This window comes from Periplaneta americana, chromosome 7 (genome assembly GCF_040183065.1).
Source record: "Periplaneta americana isolate PAMFEO1 chromosome 7, P.americana_PAMFEO1_priV1, whole genome shotgun sequence".
NCBI lineage: Eukaryota > Metazoa > Arthropoda > Insecta > Blattodea > Blattidae > Periplaneta > Periplaneta americana.
The window spans coordinates 179,020,810-179,046,715 of record NC_091123.1 but is presented as its reverse complement, the minus strand read 5'-3'; the positions used below and the strand labels follow the sequence as shown (position 1 = coordinate 179,046,715).

At 34.6% G+C, this 25,906-nt stretch overlaps 1 protein-coding gene across 2 annotated transcripts in view; it reads left to right on the top strand.

Moving 5' to 3' along the window:
- unc-13-4A (BAI1 associated protein 3) overlaps window positions 1-25,906 on the top strand; it is a 758,033-nt gene that overhangs the window by 606,672 nt on the left and 125,455 nt on the right. For both annotated transcript variants that reach the window (XM_069831997.1, XM_069831998.1), the window contains exon 6: window positions 22,070-22,228. In XM_069831997.1, the coding sequence (XP_069688098.1) occupies window positions 22,070-22,228 (159 nt within the window). The remainder of the gene's footprint in view (window positions 1-22,069; window positions 22,229-25,906) is intronic.

Here is a 25,906-nt window from a genome sequence, read left to right as displayed (position 1 = left end):
ATAGATTCATTTGATGTATGGCATGTAGCGCCATCTTGCTGAAAATATCCTTGACTCAGCTCTACATTGTCCAGTTGCTCAACAAATTCCATGGAAATCATTCGGTACTCTGCAGTGTTCACAGTCTGGTTAAAAAAAAAAATTGGCCCCACTATTCTCTGTGCGGATATTGCGCACCAAACTCCGATTTTAACCGGGTGCATAGGTGCTTCATGAATGACATGTGGAACACCAAATTCTCTCTGGTGTGCCCTTTGAGTAGCTGTAATTGAATTCGTAATCCAGTATTGCTTCACAAGGAAGAGTCGTTGATTTAATGTGTATTGCATTTTCACGTTGACACAAAATATCGAAAACAGCTGCCAACAATAGGAATAAAACATAAACATCTGCGCATATAGTGCTGCCAACGATAGGAATAAAACATAAACATCTGCGCATCTAGTGACAAGGAATCGAAACTCCAGAACATTCTGCTTAATTTGGCGTTAAAATTGGGTCAGTGCTGCCAACAATAGGAATAAAACATAAACATCTGTGCATCTAGTGACAAGGAATCGAAACTCCAGAACATTCTGCTTAATTTCGTGCTAAAATTGGGTCTTTGAATGAATTTCCAACGGAATAATTAAAGAAATGTGTCAGTTCTATACAAATCACTCTGTACAATAGTCCGTAGAGAAGTTAGAAAAACTAAAAGAACAATATGGGATAAATATACAGGGACATCATTTTATTTTTACTAACATTTTTAATATTAACCTTGCTATACCTTTGGATTAACGATTGAGAACCGAAAACACAGTTTGCTACCCCCTTCCAAGACTGGAGTTCAATGGTACTGGCGTAAAATACAAACTAATCACTTTACTAGGTATAGGAGGGAAGAAAAGTAGTTCATCCATTTACGTAAACTAGGAAATATCGCGATTTTGAGTTTGATAATTTTCATTAGGTTTTTGTTTAATCAAAATACAGTACAGTATTAACAATGAGTGCTTTTACTCACGAACTGAGCTATCCATTCGGACGTATTCATTATGCAGTGTATATTATACTGTCTACAGCACATTATCGTACAATATAGAGAATGAAGTTAAATTGAAAAATAATCATAATATGGATATTTAAACACATTTTTGAAAATGGTGGCCGTTCATTTCGATACAGGCTTCAGATCTTTTGTGCCTATTATCGCACTATAGACTATTGCATCTAATTCGAATTACCAGTTTCGTCCTTCATACTTAGTAACTCATGTTGAAATAATTCTGTACCTAATCTATAAAAGAGTACCTTGCGTATTGTAAATTCAGTCTTCATTTCTGCCCGACCCGCACAGATAAAATTACTCAGACATGCTATCTACTGTCCGTCCAAGTGGTTATGTCGCAGGATCGAAGAAAGGGGGGGATCACGTGATAGTTAATTACTTAACGAGGCCCTTTTATTTAAGTTATTTTAAACAGTTGCATAATATTACGTAGACGTCCAATTAATTCCTAACAGAAATTAATGTTTTCAGAAAAGAGCAAAGAAAGCCCAGCCACTAGTCTTTACAGTGTAGCGAGCAGAAACAGGTGGGGGAAATCAGGATGCGACGTAGGCAAACGAACGACAGCACCTGTGCGAAAATATGATTCAATATTGGAAGTTTTCGTCACTGGAAAACGCGAACATGTTTCTGAAACGTACTATACTAACTCAGTATTGCGGCCTTGGTTCTGTGTGGAGGACAGTTGTAACTTCGTTAGTAGAAGGGGTGGGAGTGAAATACATTCAAAAACTCAGGTACAATAAAAATTTATGTAAAAATAAAATGATGTCCCTGTATAAGTGACATTAAGCACGATGTGCATGGAAAGAAGATGAAGCATACAAAATTATGAAATATTTAAATAATGAAACAAGAGATACACTTAAATTAAATAGTTGTTTTCTATTCTCACTGGAAGAAAGGTAATTCGTGGATCTCAACCAAAAAGGGACTTTCGAGAAGTCAGTGGACGCAAGCCATTAAGATGAACTGTAATACAATACCTGTACGTACTCTCCCTGGTAGAACTCTTGACTCAACCCGTTGCAGAATATGCGACAAGCAAGAAACGCTTCCTCACGTCTTGGGTTTCTGCCATCATGGAGAATTGCTCCGAATCAACAGACATAATACGGTTCGTTCTCTCATCGCATCTTCAATCCGTCAGAATGCTTCCTATGAGGTTTATGAGGAGGTTGGTTGCGTCTCTTCTGATGGCTCTACTAGACGGGCTGATATCATCATAATTGATCGGCAGAAGGATAAGGGTGTCATTCTTGATCCCACAATCCGTTTTGAGATGCATGAGCAACAGCCACAAGAGGTGTGTCGTGAAAAACAAGTCATATATGAGCCTTGTTGTCAGCGTCTCGGAGCACAATACCACATCACACATTGGACAGTTTTTGGGCTCATGTTCGGTGCCCGTGGCACGATCCCACGAGAAACTTTAAATCAACTTAAACAATTATAAATTTCTGATGCAACGATTAATGCCATAGGATCTCATGTGTTAAAATCATCCTTAGCTATAATTAGTAATCATTTGTACCCAACAAACTTTTATTGTAAATGATTTCCTATGTTTTTGTATCATTTATCTTAATGTTTTCTTTTTCCATTCAAATTGTCGCACAATTGGTTTTAATGATTATTCTTTATGAATTGATTAGCAGGTCGATCTATTCGAATCCTTATTTATGGCGGCTTTTTTTTGTGAAAAATTTGTTTTTCAGAAGAAAAATGGATAGACTACTATCAAGAATTATGAAGAGAAAAATCTTTAGAGGAAAATGAAGAAGAAATAATAATAGATGAACACATAGATCCAATAACCGTAGAAGAATTAACAACTTCTATCAATCATTTCCATAATAAAAAGGCACCTGGTACTGATTACATCAATGTGGAACTAATTAAATATGCATCTCCCACCTCCCATATGCATTGCTGACTTTGTGCAAATTTACAATTTGGGAATATGTATGATAAGACTTTCCTGTGTTAAACTTCAACGTACCTCGTTTACATGTTTCGACCTATTTATGGGTCATCTTCAGAACTGGTCGTTGTTGGTCTTGGCGAGGTTCTGTTTCCTGTCAGGGTGCGTTCGTGTGGTATACTGCGTGTTCAGTTCAAAGTGTGTCATGGCTCGCTGTATGCCGTCATGTGGCTAGTCGATGATCCTAGAGAATTCAATCTTCCTACACTTCCGCAGAGGCGTATTACGTATGTGCCAGAGAAGTTGCCTAGCAAATACGGCGTTCATTCGGAAGAGTACTTACCGATGCGTACGGTAACATCGGTAGTGGCAGGAATGTGAACTGTTTCGAAACACGTACTGAGGTGAGTTTTCTTTCTTACTGTCGGGATATGTGGAGAGGGTTAAGATGATTACTTACGTATTTGTTGACATTAATTTCGACGGTCAACATGGACACGGAGCATTTGATTTGTGTTGTGGAATGTTGCCGTACGCAACCGATGATAACAAATACCCTGCCATCTGTTGCTACGACGTTCAAGTTATACCGTACACGTTCTCAAGTTTAGATGGATCGCCTTGATTAATAGGCAACTTCTCTGACATAAAAGCTGAAACTCGCTTCAAATCGCTGTCACAACAGTGACGTCATGACACACTTTGGAATGAACACCCAGTAGTATAGAGTCAAAGGTGTGTGTGTTTTGAAATTGAGTTGTGTGTTGAGAATTTCGTTGGGGTGTGTTTTCGTGTGTCTGTATATTTCATATTGTTCTAGTGTGTTGAGTTTCTGGCTTTTTGGTTGGATGTGTAGTATTTCCATGTCTGTGTTGATGTCTCTGTGGGTGTGGTTAGCATTTGTGATGTGTTCTGCATGTGTTAAAAGTTGTGTAATCAAGATGTAAAATTTACAGTACTGGAATGTTATGATGGATGAAAGTTGTGATTAGAAGAACAGTTATTCAAGACAAGAAGCCACCTTATTGTCTACTCCGCATGTTCATAAGATTTCGTCACTAGAACGCTGCAATATGATTGGACCACAAGTGACTGAAAGTGTTCATAGGCTCTTTGCACTCGCTAAACTCGAATTTCGGGAATGTCAACAATAATATAGGCACAATAATGCAATTTTTTGTTTTGTTTTTTTTTTTTTACTTACAAGTGTAACAAATTAGAATATTTCATTTTATTATAGTGACAAGTCTTAGAAACATCGACAGTGTGTAGATTGCAATGTGTTTTAGAATGACTTAGCTGCAAGAAAATTATAAATTTTGAATTATTTTTATCAACGATGCCTAACTACCGTAAAAATGTGCTACAAGTGTAGGCCTACTGCTTAAGTAGAGGGTTGAAGTACACGCAGATTTAAATGATGGGCGACTATCGATAGTATCGAAAAATGGAAAGATCATTCATTATATTATAAGGGTTTCAAACTGTAACTGGGCAACACTATTCTTTTTCAGAGATTCAGTCAGATATTACGAAACGTTTGTAACAATTCATACACGGTTTGTTCAGAACTCATCCCAGTCTATGACTCAAAGTATTCTTTTGAATCGTAAACGAACGACTCGCACGATTCTTCACTTTGCAACCATGAGTAGAATAAAAGCGTTCTACATATCTCGCATAGATGGCAGAGTAGGCCCGGGAAGGATACAGTGACTGTAGGAAAGGATACAACCACAGTCTACTATATACAGTCGCGAAGCTTGAGGTGTTTTTTTGCAAATCTCGTGATAAAGCGCTCCAAGCGTTTAGCAACTAGAAACAATAGACTGTCCATTGTCGAATTTGGACTGTGTCGTATTTCTATCGAGTGCTAGCTCGTTGCGTATTTCACATTGATGCTTGTGAAATGTTCGTTATTGGTTATAATGAAAATGTTAATGGCTAAAATATAATAATTGGAATAATAATATGGGACAAGGAGGAGACGTTTGTAGTGCTATAAATTGTAGCAACAGTAAGAGAAAGATGCCAGAGTTATCCTTTTTCCGATTTCCGAAAGATTCAGAAAGGTTCCTGGGTTTCCACAAGAATGCTGTGCAGAAACAAAACTCTTAATTTTGAAGTTCTTTGTGACTGTTAGAATACATTATATGCTTAAATTTCACAATGAAATGTTTCAGTCTAACCGAAAGGACATTAGATACCGGTTAAAGTTCTGTCACTTAGGCTGCTAAATTTCCAGAGAAATAAAGGTTAGGTCTACTTTTTTTTTTCAAAGGATATATTTTTAATTGTAGCTATTAATTTTGTTATTATTTTTATGTGTTATTTTATTAAAGACGTAGAAAAATTAAGTTTGTTTTAATCAAATTTATTGATCACGTTTTATTTTCAATTCTGGTGGGATTATTATTGCTTACGCCTACTTTTTCCTTCAAAGGATATGTTTTTAATTATATCTGTTAATTTTGTTGTTTTTTTATTTGTTGCTTTATTAGAGACGTAGAAAAAGTCTGTTACAATAAAATTTATTGATCACGTTTTATTTCCAATTCTGGTGTGATTATTATTGCTTAACCTCATCCCACTTTGTTAACTACGTAAGCCTACACTACAAGTACCGGTACACGTAAGTTACTCCATTAATTCATATTTCCATTATTATTGTTGTAAAGAGAAATGCAAATTAATATCTATTGGTTTCAATTCATAGTTAATTATCTCTATAATCTTGAATGAGTGAAGCTATTATAGTAAATTTCAGTTCGTTTTGCACAAACAAAAATTATATTAACTTATTTCTTGCAGGTATCTTCGAGTTTACGGTGGAATTTAATATACTTCATTAAAATAATAAATTAACTTTATGCATTTAATATTTCATTAATGGAAGGAAGGTGTTAATTTTTCCAAAAGAACACGACAACGAAAGTGTAACATATTTTGTCGGCTGCTAGGAGAGAGATCTGCGATGATGAGGCGATAGTAGCGATCCTAGTGGTGGGCAACTACCCATGTTTGCATTTTTACTACATATTGAACTTCGCGACTGTATATAGTAGACTGTGATACAACTACTACTGTCCGCAAAACTTATCTGGGTAGTTAAAAGAGAGACGCGCGGGGGGGGGGGGGTAGAGAGGTAGCTTCTAGCTGTAGCGACGAAGGAAAGCGGAGGACGATCTACGAGACGGGTAAAATACATTTGCTTACTCAGTGTGATCAAAGAGTTCGCTGTACTTAGCCTACAGTTATGTATTATTATAGTTCATTATTATTATTATTATTATTATTATTATTATTATTATTATTATTATTATTTCATGGTATATTTCTTAATATTATACTGTTATAATAGAACATGTTAATGAATATCCCTATAAAATCTTTGAAACGTAATTTTTTCACAGCCATCCAATTTTTAACAAATTTTAACGTGTGTTTCATTTTGTATGATAAAAAATGCTGATTACACTTAAACAATAATTATATATATATATATATATATACACACATACATACAGTAGTCAATAGTTATTTTTATGCTCGACCATGCCGAAATATAGTAATTATACACCTGGTAGCAGTCCTTTAATGTATGTCATTAAAGTACACCTACTCATTAAAGTCCAGGTGTTTTCAGCCAATGACAACTCAGCTTACAGGTGTTCAGCCAATAACAAGTCAGCTTTGTGCCGTTATAAACCCGCAAGTATCGATTATTCTCGGATATGCAATCGAAAGAGAATTAGCGAAAAGTCACGAAGGCTGAAATCCAATACTGTCGCAGAAGGTTATGTTCTGTTACTATAATAATTAGCGTTAATTGTAAATAATATTCAAATAAATGCATTTTATCATCTCGTTTTTCAATGTCGAATTCAATAATCAAGGTTATACCAAGTTTAACGGGATTGCACAAGGTCAATGACAATATTGTTCCTCGGAAAAAATCAATACTTTCGCGTCTGCGCACATCTCACAATTCACGACCTAGAACAAGGTCACTTCCGATCTTGTCAGATACAAATAATATGTATACATCTGAATAATTTCAAGTTAGAAATATGGTCGAGTATAAAAAGTCGTATGAAACTCGCCTATAATGGTAATTAAGAAGCTCGTATGAAAATTATGAAACGAGCTTGCGCTCGTTTCATAAACATGCATACTCGCTTCTTAATTACTATCATTATAGGCTCGTTGCATAATGTACTATTATATGATAGCTAAGACACTTAACAGGAAAATCCATGGAAACAATCAAATGTAATGAAATATATGTAATTTTATTTTAAAATTAAAAGTGGGGGGGTCACACCTGTAAGCCCCATTGCGTACCCCCCTGTAACAGACCTATAACTCTTCTACTTGAAAGACTTTATGTATCGCATACCTTCAGTAGTTTACGGTCAGATACGAATTGTAATAATTATTGGAGTTGTGGTTATTCTGTATTGTACAGAGATGAAGTAAAATGTAATTTATTTATTTGTCATTTTGTGAATCCATACACTTTTACCTATCATAGCCAATGGAATGCACCGAAAATAATTACCGAATAATGTTTTTGTAACTGTACGTACAACTGCTGCAGCGATGGCCAGGTAGCTAGCAGATAGCTATGGGGCAGCGAGAGAGCACTAGGGAACCCAGCTGTCTAGATAAGATGCCCGGACAGTACTTTATAATGAGAGTTGAGACGTTGGATTGTCTGTTTCTGATTGGCTGGAACCAGTTTTCATGACCTCCATTATTATGGAAGATAATTATCCTTAAATATAATTTATAAACTCAACCTTACTATCAAGTACAATTTTTATATTAAATCCCTCTTTAACTACATCGCAAATTTCAGACATGCACTCATTATTTTTCATATTTAACTAAGCAAATCCTGTACTTTGTTTCCACTTATCTGTTACTTTCATCATACACTGTTCACCCACAACTAAGTAATTTGGTCAGAAAGTAACTGTGTTCACTGGGATCTTCAGTTTTCTCAGAAATACTGTTATCCAAAATAAAAACTTACTCAATGGAAGGCGAAACCGTCTGCATCCCAACAAAGTGGAAATGCTTATTTTAATGAGAAACTTAGACTTTCCTTGGAGCAATGGTCACTATATCGATAGTAGGAACAATAGTCGATAGTACTATTGATACTTTCGTGACTGACTATAGCTCATCTCTTATTCTTATGTATAACAGAAAAATCATCAATAATAGCATTTTATTATTATTATTATTTTTTTTTTTTCAATTTTAAGAGTGCACATTTTGTTATTTTTAGTGCATATGAATCCGCCCCCTTTGTTATAACATCACGATCAGAATTTCTTCTACACAGAAATTATAAATACGAACTTATATATGTAGGAGGAAAATATATCGAAACTAGTGGCTTGTGCAGCAAATGCTGCTAACTAAGTTCATTAGACGTTCATATTATTTTTTTTTTTCAAATTTATTTCCAATGAAGAATACCAGACATTTATAAAGTTATTTGCTTCCATAATAATGAAACATAGGCCTAAACCTTTGAATGGTTTTCTTCATGCTAAATACTTTTTATTTAACCTATACATCTTCAGTTCTTGAGTTCCAGTGCGAAAACGCAAGTAACAATGTCAGAACGATCAGTCGGTTTTACATGTGGGAGTGAAGCAATAGCTATTTTAGGTTATTGTGGATTGTAGGTTAGAGTTATGAAAATATATTCTCTCCCCTCTCCCCTTTCCCCTTTCCCCTCTCCCCTTTCCCCTCTCCTCTCCCCTCTCCTCACCCCTCTCCCCTCGTGCCCTCTTGCCTTCGTACTCTCGTGCCCTCGTGCCCTGGTGCTCCCGTGCCCTCGTGCCCTGGTGCCCTCGTGCCCTCATGCACTCATGCCCTCGTGCCCTCATGCCCTCGTGCCCTGGTGCCCTGGTGCCCTCGTGCCCTGGTGCCCTCATGCCGTCATGCCCTCTCTTCTCTTCTCTTCTCTTCTCTTCTCTTCTCTTCTCTTCTCTTCTCTTCTCTTCTCTTCTCTTCTCTTTTCTTCCTGTTTTCTTGTTTTTACCTTCTTTCTCCATCCGCTTGCTTTCTACGTGATTCTCAATCTCTCCTACTGTATCTTAAATCCTTGTCATTATCACAAGTTTCATATTCAATCTCTACATTGCCTTCAGCGTCAACATCAGCATCATCATCTGAACTTTCATCTATCATCTGCAGAGTAGTGTCGATCACCACGTAAGTTTTCATCCAGTGTTACTTTGTTAGATAAAACACACTTAAGGGAATAAATAAACTCCACTAACAGAAAATTTTCTATTAATACTATTGATACGTAAATCTGACGTACACTTCCAAATAATTATATCTCATAATAAGTTGGCCAAGCGTGTAAGTTGCAACCTGCTGTCACGACTACTATAGTCAGCAACTGAAAGACGGAGGCATAGCCAGAAGAAGGAGGTGCTCTCTTGGCGGGAAAAGTAGTGAGGATCAATTGTTTATCCATTATACGTCAAAATTACGTACGACAGAAGTTTTAAACAATAGCATTAACGGTACTTCCTTGTGAGCAGGAAGAAAACCACTGTTTGACCACAGTTTAGAGATAATTATGTACTCTATACTGTGGTTTGATTTCCACACATCCTACAAGTAGTGTTAAAGTTCATAACAATAACCTTAGTATCTCGTTATCATTATATTACTTCTCTTCAAATAATTATCAACAGTCAGATGGAAAGAAGTTTATGAGATTATACGTTCTCGTGCATAAAATCGAAATTTCACGTTGATGTCGATGGTATATGCATTCCAAATTATAGTCTTAACAAATGTTGACTCAGCATCCGTCGATCGACCACACTGTTACGTAAGTTTTATAGTTTTCAGTACATATATATAGCCATATATATATATATATATATATATATATATATATATATATATAGCCGTTACTCAGTATATTATAGAAATGAAGATCTAATATAAAATATTCTTTCTCTGCGTCTACTTACTTAAGGTCCCAAAAGATTTCACTTTCATATCATCAGTATACCATTATATGTTGCATTAACTATAATAATATTTCATCTTTAATGGTAATAATGTAAACAAACATTCTTAAGTTTTGTAGTTCTTAATATCGAATACACAGCTGTACTCGGAAAACTACAGACCAGAGAATCAGACTTGTAAATTATTTTTATACGTTATCAAAAAATTACACAAATGAAGATCCACATATTGGCATTAAGATGTGAAAGAATCTGACCCATCTGAACTCTTAAGTATGTCATTAATCCTGTAGGTCATGGCCTTCGTGTAATAGTCTATTGTTTATTGTAGTGTGTGTTTTGTTTTATTCTGAAATGCAGTTAATTATTTCTCAAAACTGACGAAAGATGGATTTTGGAAAATAGGAAAATCATATAGGAAAATTGAGATTTCACTGAAAACTACTATTTTGCTGAAAAACTTTGGGTTCCAAGCTTCAAAATGAGGGGTAATTTATTAAAATCCGTTCAGCCGTTTTCCCGTAATTTTCATTACCTGTTCAAATTATATATATATACACGGCACCGAAATTGCGTTCAGTGAATCAGTAAAGAATCTAGGTATTTATATGGATAAAAGTTTAAATTGAACATTCAAGTTGCAGAAACCTGCAAAAAAAGTATTCTCATTAATCCACTCGTTTAAACGATTGAAGAATTTTCTACCCTTTTCCATGAAAAAAATGTTAGTGCAAACACTCGTGATGCCCCACTTCGATTACTGTGATATTCTGCTTACTGACCTAAGCGTTACTTCGGCGCAGAGACTACAACGTGTTCATAATATGTGCATCCGTTTCGTCTGCAATATTCGCCGGGCTGATCACGTAACACCATCCCTCGAAATGTTGTCCTGGCTCCGTCTAGAAGATGGTAGGAAAATCCACTGTCTTTCCCTTCTCTTTCACATATTGCATTTCTCCACTCCTGTCTATCTTGCGTCTCGTTTTCAAAATTTATCCACCCATCATAACCTAGACACACGATCACAACACTCCTCAATAATATCCATTCCCTCCCACCGAACATCCTCATATTCATCTTCTTTCGCTGTGGCTGTTCCTCGGCTTTGGAATTCCCTACCGAGTAATGTCAGGGACTGTCAGACATCAAACCAATTTAAGAATAGGCTAACGAGATATTTTTCTAACAATTCTTGTTAATAATAATAGCTGTTTCAAGTTTCTCAATGTTTGTTATATATATATATATATATATATATATATATATATATATATCACAGATAAATATCTAAATTATCTCATTATTATTATTATTATTATTATTATTATTATTATTACTACTATTATTATTATTATTATTATTATTATTATTATTATTATTATTATAACTATTTCTTACCAATGTTTATTATTGTCACACTAACATTAGTTATCCAATTTTCATTATTTCTTTCATGTTGTTTTATGATCTAGATATTAATGTAATAACTATGTAAGCAAATGTATTTAATTATAATTAGAGTCTGGCTGGGCGGAAGAGAAGGCCTGCTGGCCTTAGCTCTGCCAGATTAAATAAATAAATTATTGTTATTATTAATTATTATTATTATTAATTATATATATAGATGTGACATAAGTTGAAAGTTTCTAAAGTAAATAAAATAAGAATATTGTGTTATTCTCATTTTTCTCTTGATTTATTTATTGAATAAGCAGTGAAATTGTCATCATAACGTCACACGTATGATCAACGGTATGGCTTTTATATCACTCTATTTTATCCCAATATAGGTAAACTTTACAATAATTTGTTATGAGTTGTATTAACACGCAGTGTTCATGATGTAGAACAGACTATCTGTTTGTCTAACTGGGTGGAGGAATGAAGGCTAGAGTTGCCATGACAACACTTGACGCATAATCCCAGTAGCAGCACGTTAACAAGAGAAACTTTCATTGTTCTATTAAATAACATTCGGAAATGTAATTATGCAACAAGACTTAGAAAAATGTTCTTCAAATTACTGTAATTCCATTACATCCAGAGTGAGGACAATGTAAGAACTTCACTGTCAGGTTTAATAATAGTTCCTAACTCTTGACTTGTCTGTGAGAGGGCTTCTCTTTTCTCTGATAGTTTTGGTAGAAGCAATATTAATTTCTGTCCACATGATGAATTAATATCCTGTACATGAAATATTATTACAGCAGCTTTGAACCTTCATATTTTACTCGAATTTGGTAAATGAAATACAAGTTTCAAGCTAAAGAATAAAAGTTAGACCAAAATTGTAATTGTAATAAAGTACAATATAGCCTATTCTTAACCTAAGATTGTAATAGTCCACACCTGTTAGCGCGTCTGGCCGCGAAACCCGGGTTCGATTCCCGGTCGGGGCAAGTTATCTGGTTGAGGTTTTTTCTGGGGTTTTTCCTAAACCCAACATGAGCAAATGCTGGGTAACTTTCGGTGCTGGACCCCGGACTCACTTCACCGGCATTATCACCTTCATCTCATTCAGACGCTGAATAATAATAATAATAATAATAATAATAATAATAATAATAATAATAATAATAATAATAATAATGATTTATTTAACCTGGCAGAGTTAAGGCCATACGGCCTTCTCTAACACTCAACCAGGAGTGAAAACTGCGTTACAGAAACACTACAAATTTGCAAAGTACACACAAAACTGAATAAGATAATAATAATAAAATGTAAACAACAAGTAAGAAGAAATCAGACATAATATATAACATAGAGAAGGAAAGAAAAAAGCATAATAAAATGTGAACAGCAGGTCAAAAATAAATGAGGCCTACAAAGTATAAAAAAATAAGACAATTATTGATAATAATAATAATAATAATAATAATAAATAAGAATAGTAATGATAATAATAATGATATAATAATAATAAATAATAAAATAATAATAACAGGCCTAATAGTAATAATAATACTAATAGTAGTAATAAAATAGTGCAGTACAAAGCATACAATGAAAACAATATTTTTAAGTATACACAGTAAGGAAAATTATGTTTATATATAGCTCAACTTATCATATTAGAGATATACCATTATCGGAAAATATGAAAACAAAAATATAAAATAAGTTAAATATCACTAGAACATAAAAAAAATGTGAATACGTGGAAACATGCAATACAACACTTGTCATAATAGTAAGTTAGTTTGGCAATTCGTCATAAGATAATTTTCTAACTTGGATTTGAAAGATTTCAATGTTCGGCAGCCCTTGACTTCAGGCGGCAGACAGTTCCAGTGACAAGAGGTAGCAACAGTGAAAGATGAGGAATACAGAGATGATGTGTGAAGTGGAATTTCTAGCGTGTTATCGCGTTGTGATCGAGTATTAATATTATGATAGCGAGAGAGAGTATGAAAACGAGCGAATAAATAATAGCGAATAACCTAAGATGTTGATAAAGCGTCGTAAAATAACGTACTAAAATAAATAAAAATATTGTAATAGTAATAAAGTACAATATATAAATACAATATAAATATATATGACTTTCACGTGTGAACTAGAACTAGGTTTAAAAATACCTTAGTTGACTAGCCATATTCAGAACAGCGTGGGTTTGCGTCTTCCTGTGTCTTCGCCCCCTGTGGAGCTGCGTTTGTGTTGTGTAGTGTAGAGTCAAATAGTGTGTGCGTTTTGAAATTCAGTTGTGTGTTGAGGATTTGTTTTATATTTCGTATTGTTCTAGTGTGTTTTTAGTTTCTGGTTTTTCGGTTGGCTATGTAGAATTTCCATGTTTGTGTCTATGTTGCTGTAGGTGTGGTTGCGTTTGTGATGTGTTCTGCATATGTGGAGGTGTTGTGTGATTTGGTTATGGCTGTGATGTGTTCTTTGTAACGTGTTTGAAATGATCTGCCTGTCTATCCGATGTGAAAGTTGTTGCAGCTATTGCTTGTGAGTTTGTATACACCTGTGATTTTATATTTGTTTGTTTGTGTGTTTAGATGTTTTTGTAGAGTGTTTTTGTGTTCTGTATGCGATCTTATAATTTAATTTATTAAATGAAGATGTGATCTTGTGTGTCTTTTTTTCTTTTCGTATTTTGGAAGTAAATCCCGAAAAGACAAAGTATATGATTATGTCTCGTGACCAGAATATTGTACGAAATGGAAATATAAAAATTGGACATTTATCCTTCGAAGAGGTGGAAAAATTCAAATATCTTGGAGCAACAGTAACAAATATAAATGACACTCGGGAGGAAATTAAACGCAGAATAAATATGGGAAATGCGTGTTATTATTCGGTCGAGAAGCTTTTATCATCCAGTCTGCTGTCGAAAAATCTGAAAGTTAGAATTTATAAAACAGTTATATTACCGGTTGTTCTGTATGGTTGTGAAACTTGGACTCTCACTCTGAGAGAGGAACATAGGTTCAGGGTGTTTGAGAATAAGGTGCTAAGGAAAATATTTGGGGCTAAGCGGGATGAAGTTACAGAAGAATGGAGAAAGTTACACAACGCAGAACTGCACGCATTGTATTCTTCACCTGACATAATTAGGAACATTAAATCCAGACGTTTGAGTTGGGCAGGGCATGTAGCACATATGGCCGAATCCAGAAATGCATATAGAGTGTTAGTTGGGAGACCGGAGGGAAAAAGACCTTTAGGGAGGCCGAGACGTAGATGGGAGGATAATATTAAAATGGATTTGAGGGAGGTGGGGTATGATGATAGAGACTGGATTAATCTTGCACAGGATAGGGACCGCTGGCGGGCTTATGTGAGGGCGGCATTGAACCTTCGGGTTCCTTAAAAGCCATTTGTAAGTAAGTAAGTATATTATTGTGATGTATTTTTTTGTGTTTTTGTATTTGTGTTGTGTTTCTATGTTTCTTTTAATTATGTTTTGTCATTTTTATTATGTTGGGGTTGTATCCATTTTCTTGTGCTATGTATGCGATGGTATTTATTTCTTCCTTGTAGTCTTGCTGGCTAAAGCAGGGAGATTCACTGTCACCTTTACTTTTTAATTTCGCTCTAGAATATGCCATTAGGAAAGTTCAGGATAACAGACAGGGTTTGGAATTGAACGGGTTACATCAGCTTCTTGTCTATGCGGATGACGTGAATATGTTAGGAGAAAATCCACAAACGATTAGGGAAAACGCGGAAATTCTACTTGAAGCAAGTAAAGCGATATGGTTGGAAGTAAATCCCGAAAAGACTAAGTATATGATTATGTCTCGTGACCAGAATATTGTACGAAATGGAACTATAAAAATTAGAGATTTATCCTTCGAAGAGGTGGAAAAATTCAAATATCTTGGAGCAACAGTAACAAATATAAATGACACTCGGGAGGAAATTAAACACAGAATAATTATGGGAAATGCCTGTTATTATTCGGTTGAGAAGCTTTTATCATCCAGTCTGCTGTCCAAAAACCTGAAAGTTAGAATTTATAAAACAGTTATATTACCGGTTGTTCTGTATGGTTGTGAAACTTGGACTATCACTTTGAGAAAGGAGCAGAGATTAAGAGTGTTTGAGAATAAGGTTCTTAGGAAAATATTTGGGACTAAGAGGGATGAAGTTACAGGAGAATGAAGAAAGTTACACAACGCAGAACTGCACGCATTGTATTGTTCACCTGACATAATTAGGAACATTAAATCCAGACGTTTGAGATGGGCAGGGCATGTAGCACGTATGGGCGAATCCAGAAATGCATATAGAGTGTTAGTTGGGAGGCCGGAGGGAAAAAGACCTTTGGGGAGGCCGAGACGTAGATGGGAAGATAATGTTAAAATGGATTTGAGGGAGGTAGGATATGATGATAGAGAATGGATTAATCTTGCTCAGGATAGGGACCAGTGGCGGGCTTATGTGAGGGCGGGTTCCTTAAAAGCCAGTAAGTGTAGTGTAGTCTTACTGGCTCGTTGGTATGTTGAGTAGTCTGTGTACCATTGTTCGGAATGCAGCTTGTTTGTGTTGTGTTGAATGATTGGATGTGTTATTGTTGGTGGTGGTGGTGGTGGTGGTGGTGGTGGTAGTGGTGGTGGTTTTCTGTAGATTTTGAAGGTGTGTTTGTTATCTACGTTTGTTATTGTGATATCTAGGAAGTTTATGGATTTGTTTTTCTCGATTTCTAATATGTAGTGTAGCTTTGAGTTTATTTTAATTTTACTATTTCAAAATGCAATTCTTAGCCCAATTAGAACTACATTTAAATTCGGATTTAAAAACAAGATTAGTCTCTGGAATGCTGTGAACTGTATACATGAACAAGAGTGAGTACCTGTAGGACAAAGTTACTTTGATCGAGCTTTGTGCTCAACAGGTATTTAAATATTCTGTACACATTTCCGCACATCCTGTGCTATTAATTAGAGGCCTTTGATATGTCGCGTGTAGAATTAAGCCGTAACCACGGAAACGTGAATTAGAGCTTCATTTTTTAGACTTAAAAATAGACCTTTCCACAAACGTCAAAACAGTGCAAAAAGCGCAGAAACATGTTTCACGGATACATTAGCTGTGTTTTGAATATTTCATGGAGATCACAGTCAAATTTAAGCTGACACAACGTGAGAATTAATCTGAGCGCAGTATGGAGCTAATTTAGGATATAGCAATAATACTGATGAGTTGAAGTCCTCTGTAGTTACTGTAAGAGAAGTGTACTCACTCAGAATACACATTATTGTACATATTTACAATGCTTTAGTAGCATATTTACCTTTGATTGAAGTTCTGGCTGATATGTATACTTATCTATTATCAGTACAGTCCTGCGTTTGGTTACCTAAAGTTTCCAACAATGTAGGCTATGTATGGAGTATAGCTTGACGTCGTGCAACGCTACTTACTTCAGGTCTGCTATTCATTGAACATACGAAAACAAAACAAAGCTAAGCCGTTGGAAATGAGTACTCCAACAGAAGAATTTGGTAGCGAGCACGTCATTAGCAAAGAAAAAAAATGTATTTTATCAGAAAGTAAGAAAAATTTTTCATTTGAAACACTTAAATATTTACAGTCATTGATTGTAATGTGTACAGACTCGTAAAACACGCACTCTTAATTTGTTTTATTTTAAGTTTGTGCTGACATTTATACTTCTTCATTTGTTAATTCCAAGCTTTAATTATATCTAAAATATCTAGATGCGTTTTACTTATTGTAAAAAGCAGGGGTAGAAAATACCGGGCGCCAGGTAGCCATAGCGACTAAAATTTTAAATGGCGCCTGAAATATTTATTGAGTTCAAAATGTTTTAAGACTTCAGTTTCTTTTATGTCACTGCAACTAATGCATAATGTTAACAAAAGCGATTGTAGGAAGAAATTCGAATGTGGCTTTTAAATTAATATTATTACATTAATTTTGTTGCTATGGTTTTAAATTTTAAATTTCAATTATCAACACATACATACAATTTTATGATTGAAACTTGTTATATAACATCAAAAGATTCAAATAGTGTGTTCATCACTCTATACTACTGTTAGTTTGAAAACTTACAAAATGTTTTATCAACAGTAATCTCACTAGACGTTTTGATTTATCTAGAGAAAATCAAAACTCGAGTGGGATTTAATTGACTATTACACGATTAGAAGAAAGTATATAAAGATTAGTAGTAACGAAGTACTCCGATACAATAAAATATTAATTGACTTACGAAAATATAACTGTCTTCAAATGTATTATTGTACCATCTCAACATTATAAATATTACGCTAGATGCATGCCAGATGGCAGTAGTGAGCAATGCCTTCTCGTCAAGAAATTCTCGATCTATTATACACGATGGCAATGTTACTAGTCGAGAAGGCTTTGTTGATTGTGTCATTTTTATTAAAATGCAACATTCCACTTCAATTATCCGAATCCCAGTAATCAACGTCACTTGATAGATGATTTTCAATAAATCTTAATATTAAACAATCTCTGATACGTGACTATCCATAATATCATATAGCAGAAGCTATAACATAACCTAACTAATATACACAAGTGTTAGAAAAGTTTTAATTAACGACGATGACATAAAAAATAAACATGAATAATTTTAAAAGGAATAATTATTGAATGTACAATTTTCAAATCTGAATGTGGTTGGTGGTTCAATTGTTGTTATATTGGACGTGTGCGTAATAGAAGTGGAACTCGTTGATTTAGGCCTACATGGTGTATTCAACTTATTCAGGATTTCCGAATGGTGCTCTTCATTTATTTGTAAATCGGATTTCAGAAGATGCATAGGTATGATCAGTGATTTTTATTAATTCTTGTTCTTGAATGCCAATGTGTCATATTTGAAACTGCTGTGCATCGACTGGAGTGGTTTGTAGTTTTATATATATTTTCGACGTCCAGACCAGCGCAGTTTCAAATGTTGGCAAACAAAGAAACAAATGCTAGGGACGCAATAAAATTAAACAAATGCTAGGGACGCGATAAAATTAAACAAATGCTAGGGACGCGATAGAATTGTGCGATAAGCAGCCATGATTGGTTGAAATACGTCCTTTCGTACCGTTTTATTGGTCAAAAGTAGTATGACGTAGTAAGAGTGTAATAGTCAACAGTAATCTCACTAGACGTTTTGATTTTATCGATAAATCTGCGAGTGGAACACGAGCAGTCTAGAGAAAATCGAAACTCGAGTGGGATTTAATTGACTATTACACGATTAGAAGAAAGTATATAAAGATTAGTAGTAACGAAGTACTCCGATACAATAAAATATTAATTGCCTTAAGAAAATACAACTGTCTTCAAATGTATTATTGTACCATCTCAACATTATAAATATTACGCTAGATGCATGCCAGATGGCAGTAGTGAGCAATGCCTTCTCGTCAAGAAATTCTCGATCTATTATACACGATGGCAATGTTACTAGTCGAGAAGGCTTTGTTGATTCAGTTTCATTTTTATTAAAATGCAACATTCCACTTCAATTATCCGAATCCCAGTAATCAACGTCACTTGACAGATGATTTTCAATAAATCTTAATATTAAATAATCTCTGATACGTGACTATCCATAATATCATATAGCAGAAGCTATAACATAACCTAACTAATATACACAAGTGTTAGAAAAGTTTTAATTAACGACGATGACATAAAAAATAAACATGAATAATTTTAAAAGGAATAATTATTGAATGTACAATTTTCAAATTTGAATGTGGTTGGTGGTTCAATTGATGTTATATTGGACGTGTGCGTAATAGAAGTGGAACTCGTTGATTTAGGCCTACATGGTGTATTCAACTTATTCAGGATTTCCGAATGAATAATTTTAAAAGGAATAATTATTGAATGTACAATTTTCAAATTTGAATGTGGTTGGTGGTTCAATTGATGTTATATTGGACGTGTGCGTAATAGAAGTGGAACTCGTTGATTTAGGCCTACATGGTGTATTCAACTTATTCAGGATTTCCGAATGAATAATTTTAAAAGGAATAATTATTGAATGTACAATTTTCAAATTTGAATGTGGTTGGTGGTTCAATTGATGTTATATTGGACGTGTGCGTAATAGAAGTGGAACTCGTTGATTTAGGCCTACATGGTGTATTCAACTTATTCAGGATTTCCGAATGGTGCTCTTCATTTATTTGTAAATCGGATTTCGGAAGATGCATAGGTATGATCAGTGATTTTTATTAATTCTTGTTCTTGAATGCCAATGTGTCATATTTGAAACTGCTGTGCATCGACTGGAGTGGTTTGTAGTTTTATATATATTTTCGACGTCCAGACCAGCGCAGTTTCAAATGTTGGCAAACAAAGAAACAAATGCTAGGGACGCAATAAAATTAAACAAATGCTAGGGACGCGATAAAATTAAAGAAATGCTAGGGACGCGATAAAATTGTGCGATAAGCAGCCATGATTGGTTGAAATACGTCCTTTCGTACCGTTTTATTGGTCCAAAGTAGTATGACGTAGTAAGAGTGTAATAGTCATATTAAAATAAATTAGAACCACATTTTATATCATATTGCTTTTAAACAGTTTTGATTTTTATTTATAATGTCTGTATATACTGTATATGTTTTTTTCTTCCATTTCACCTATGCTCAATTTGTCAACTTATGGCTCTGACCTGAAGATGATTTTTAAAAAATCGAACATATTTGTAGATATATAACCTTGTGATGTGAAGTAACAGAAAATTGTTTCTGTATTAATTGATAAGTTGTAGATTGAAATTATAAAACAATTTATTATTATATAGTATACTTACTTAATTAGGGTAATTATTGAGTGAATGGATCATATGAGGAAACGAAGAGGAAGGCAGAAAATAGGAAAGATTTAAGAAAGCTGAGTTTACAGTGAAAGACCTGCCCTTGGGCAGAACACTAAATGAAATGAAGCATGAGTACTTGACTACAGTACTTTTCGAGTGCCTAGCGTACTTATTTATTGAGTAACTAAAATTATTGAGAGTGTACCATACATACTTAATTACTTACTTAATTATTTATTGAGAGTGTACCATACATATTTAATTACTTAATTATTTATTGAGAGTGTACCATACACACTTAATTACTTACTTAATTATTTATTGAGAGTGTACCATACACACTTAATTACTTACTTAATTATTTATTGAGAATGTACCATACATATTTAATTACTTACTTAAGGGGAGAGGATGGTATTTTTTTGGTGAAAAATGAGTGAATTTTAAAAAATCCTTAAAATACTCTGTGATATGTTTGGAATGCATAGCATAACATTTTGTGGGTATTTGTGCCCTTATCAGATGTTGAGTCGCTATTTTTAAACTTCCTGCGTTATGGATTTTTAAATCATTCGCCCACTTTTATTGTTGTTTTCGGTAAATTAAATTTTCAAAAAAAAATTTTTTCTTCTTTAAAATACCCTTTGATATATGTGGAATGCATTGCATAACATTTTGTGGGTATTTGTGCCCTTATCGGATGTTGAGACGTCATTTTTAAACTTCCTGCGCTATGGATTTTTAAATCACACGCCCACTTTTATCGGTTTCCAGTAACTTCATTTTTTTTGCTACATTGCCAGACAAAAATGGATATAATTTCTGAACTATTAAATATACATGCATGAAATTTAGAACACGCATTCTTTAGACTATTAGGAAAGTTTTGTCTATTACAGAATTTTGTTAATTGATTTTATTTTAAAAATACGTCCGTTTGTTTGCAAGAAAGGAAATCAGAAAATTGTTATTAAATTTTAATTGTTTACTTTACAAACGTAGGGACTAATATCAAAATTCTGTTATAGACAGTTTGTAGACCATGCTTTTGCAAATACATTGCAAAACACTGTTTGAAATTATCTTTAAAAATGGTTTAAATATATCGGTTTTAGTACAATCCTGCATTGGGTATATTTTTTCAAATTTGGACCCCCAAATAATTTTTTTCAAAATATTTTTATTTGGTTAAGTTGCCACAGCTATGAGCTCTCTACATACTAAAAAATTAATATTTTACACCAAATAGGAAAAAAGTTTTAAAAAATACCATCCTCTCCCCTTAATCATTTATTGAGTGACTACTTATTGAGAGGGTATCATAGGCCTACACACTTAATTATTTATTATTTGACTAGCACACTCACTTAAGTGCGATTTATTAACTAGCATACTTAATTAACTACGGTACTTATTGAGTGACTAATATAGACTACTAACATACTACATACGACTAACTTGCTTAATTAATTGCACATAGTATGATTGGTTGACAGACCCGTGTACTTACTGAAGATTGACTGCTATCTTATAAATGTCTGGCTTACTCGTCATTATGTATGAAAAAAGTTTCATCAGTGACCAACTGATTATCAGAATAACTTAATTACTCCATTAGTGACTAGCTGACTGACTCACTGGCTTAATTATTGACTTATTTACGCACAAAGTGCTTAGCTGACTGAAATATGTCTGGACCTGTAACAGGAGAAAGGAAGAGTATCAAGTTCAGACATGTTCTAGCGTTTTGTAGATGTGGTGGTTGTGGTACAGTTTGGTGTGTTTGATGTGTGCAGCTTCCGGCTGAGCTTCAAGCGGAAGGAACACGGCAGCTATCGCAGCGAGAGGAGGGAACACCGCGACAGCTTGTCCGCCGCCGTGCCCGCCAAGTTCATCCGCGCCACCACCGTCAAGCCGCAGACGCTGAATCCGCGCTGGAACGAGAAGTTCAGATTGTGAGTAGTCTGCAGAATGTGCCGCCATAGTCCACAGAATACGTACAGGGACATCATTTTATTTTTACTTCAATTTTTATTGTAGGTACCTGAGTTTTTGAATGTACTTCACTCCCACCCCTTCTACTAATGAAGTTCCAACTGTCCTCCACACAGAATCAAGGCCGTATATAGTAAACAGCACTGAGTTAGTGAGTATAGTACGTTCCAGAAATATGTTCGCGTTTTCCAGTGACGAAAGAACTTTCAATATTGAATGACAGTCTACTATATAGTAGTATTTTTTTTAGTATTAGTAGTATTTATTTACAAAGTATATGATTATGTCTCGTGACGGGAATATTGTACGAAATGGAAATATAAATATTGGAGATTTATCCTTCGAAGAGGTGGAAAAATTCAAATATCTTGGAGCAACAGTAACAAATGTAAATGACACTCGGGAGGAAATTAAACGCAGAATAAATATGGGAAATGCGTGTTATTATTCGGTTGAGAAGCTCTTATCATCCAGTCTGCTGTCCAAAAATCTGAAAGTTAGAATTTATAAAACAGTTATATTACCGGTTGTTCTATATGGCTGTGAAACTTGGACTCTCACTCTGAGAGAGGAACATAGGTTAAGGGTGTTTGAGAATAAGGTGCTTAGGAAAATATTTGGGGCTAAGCGGGATGAAGTTACAGGAGAATGGAGAAAGTTACACAACACAGAACTGCACGCATTGTATTCTTCACCTGACATAATTAGGAACTTGAAATCCAGACGTTTGAGATGGGCAGGGCATGTAGCACGTATGGGCGAATCCAGAAATGCATATAGAGTGTTAGTTGGGAGACCGGAGGGAAAAAGACCTTTAGGGAGGCCGAGACGTAGATGGGAGGATAATATTAAAATGGATTTGAGGGAGGTGGGGTATGATGATAGAGACTGGCTTAATCTTGCACAGGATAGGGACCGATGGCGGGCTTATGTGAGGGCGGCAATGAACCTTCGGGTTCCTTAAAAGCCATTTGTAAGTAAGTAAGTATTTATTTATTTAACCTGGTAGAGATAAGGCCGTCAGGCCTTCTCTGCCCCTCTACCAGGAGATTCCAACTAAAATATCAACAATAAAATTTCAATTAGTATTAAATTTACAATTACAATTACAAATAATATTACAGTTAGTATTAAATTTACAATTACAATAAAATCAAAGTACGAAAAGATTACCTGAATAATTAAAACTAGATAATTTATCATAGAGAAACAAAGAATATTTTATATTTACTGAATTACAAATTAAATCTAGAATAACAAAATTGTATAGTGATGAAATTACTGAATATTGAAATATTTTGTGATAGATTAAAGAAACTATTTACAAGTAATCAATTACTGACCAAGTGCCTAGTAAGTTTTCGTTTGAATTCAATTTTATTTCGACAGTCCCTGATGCTAGCAGGTAGCGAATTCCAGAGTCTTGGCAGGGCTATTGTGAAAGAAGATGAGTATGAGGAGGTGCGATGGGATGGTATTGTTAGTATTGTTTCATGACGAGAGCGTGTGTTCAGATTATGGTGGGAAGAAAGGTAAGTGAAGCGAGACGACAGGTACGAAGGAATAGAAGAGTTCAAGATTTCGAAGAGAAAGAGAAGTGAATGTAAATTTCTTTTCTTATCTAGTTTAAGCCAACCTGTTGCTTCCAGGGATGGGGTAATATGATCAATATACAGTCGCGAAGCTCAATATGTAGTAAAAATGCAAACATGGGTAGTTGCCCACCACTAGGATCGCTACTATCGCCTCATCATCGCAGATCTCTCTCCTAGCAGACGACAAAATATGTTACACTTTCGTTGTCGTGTTCTTTTGGAAAAATTAACACTTTCCTTCCATTATTGAAATATTAAATGCATAAAGTTAATTTATTATTTTAATGAAGTTTATTAAATTCCACCATAAACTCGAAGATACCCGCAAGAAATAAGTAATATTATTTTTGTTTGTGCAAAACGAACTGAAATTTACTATAATCGCTTCACTCATTCAAGATTATAGCGATAATTAACTATGAAACCAATAAATATTAATTTCCATTTCCCTTTACAACAATAATAATGGAAATATGAATTAATGGAGTAACTTACTTGTACCGGTACTTGTAGTGTGGGCTTACGTAGTTAACAAAGTGGGATGAGGTTAAGTAATAATAATCACACCAGAATTGAAAATAAAACGTGATCAATAAATTTCATTAAAACAAACTTAATTTTTCTACGTCTTTAGTAAAATAACGCATAAAAATAATAACAAAATTAATAGCTACAATTAAAAATATATCCTCTGAAAAAACCTTTATTTCTCTGGAAATTTAGCAGCCTAAGTGACAGAACTTTAACCGGTATCTAATGTCCTTTCGGTTAGACTGAAACATCTCATTGTGAAATTTAAGCATATAATGTATTCTAACAGTCACAAAGAACTTCAAAATTAAGAGTTTTATTTCTGCACAGCATTCTTGTGGAAACCCAGGAACCTTTCTGAATCTTTCGGAAATCGGAAAAAGGATAACTCTGGCCTCTTTCTCTTACTGTTGCTACAATTTATAGCACTACAAACGTCTCCTCCTTGTCCCATATTATTATTTCAATTATTATATTTTAGTCATTAACATTTTCATTACAACCAATAACGAACATTTCACAAGCATCAATGTGAAATAAGCAACTAGATAGCACTCGATGGAAATACGACACAGTCCAAAGTCGACCGTGGACAGTCTATTGTTTCTAGTTGCTAACCGCTTGGAGCGCTTTATCACGAGATTTGCAAAAAAAACACCTTAAGCTTCGCGACTGTATATAGTAGACTGTTATTGAATCATATTTTCGCATAGGTATTGTCCGTTTGCCTACGTCGCATCCCGATTTCCCCCACCTGCTTCTGCTCACCCCTCTATAAAAGTTGGGCTGTCTTAGGTCTTTTCTGAAAGCATTAATTTCTTTTAGGAATTGGACGTTTACGTAATATTATACAATTGTTTAAAATAACTTAAATAAAAGGGCCTCGTTAAGTAATTAACTGTCACGTGATCCCCCCCCTTTCTACGATCCTGCGGCATAACCACTTGGACGGACAGTAGATAGCATGTGTGAGTAATTTTATCTATGCGGGTCGGGCAGAAGTGAAGATTGAATTTACAGTACGTAAGGTACTCTTTTATAGAGTAGGTACAGAATTATTTCAACATGAGTTACTAGTACGAAGGACGAAACTGGCAATTGGAATTAGATGCAATAGTCTATAGTGCGATAATATGCACAAAAGAACTGAAGCCTGTATCGAAATGAACGGCCACCATTTTCAAAAATGTGTTTAAATATCCATATTATGATTATTTTTCAATTTGACTTCATTCTCTATATTGTACGCTAATGTGCTGTAGACAATATAATATACACTGCATAATGAATGCGTTCGCATGGATAACTCAGTTCGTGAGTAAAAACACTCATTGTTAATACTGTACTGTATTTTGATTAAACAAAAACCTAATGAAAATTATCGAACTAAAAATCGCGATATTCCTAGTTTACGTAAATGGATGAACTACTTTTCTTCCCTCCTATACCTAGTAGAGTGATTTGTTTGTGTTTTACGCCAGTATCACCGAACTACAGTCGTGGAAAGGGGTA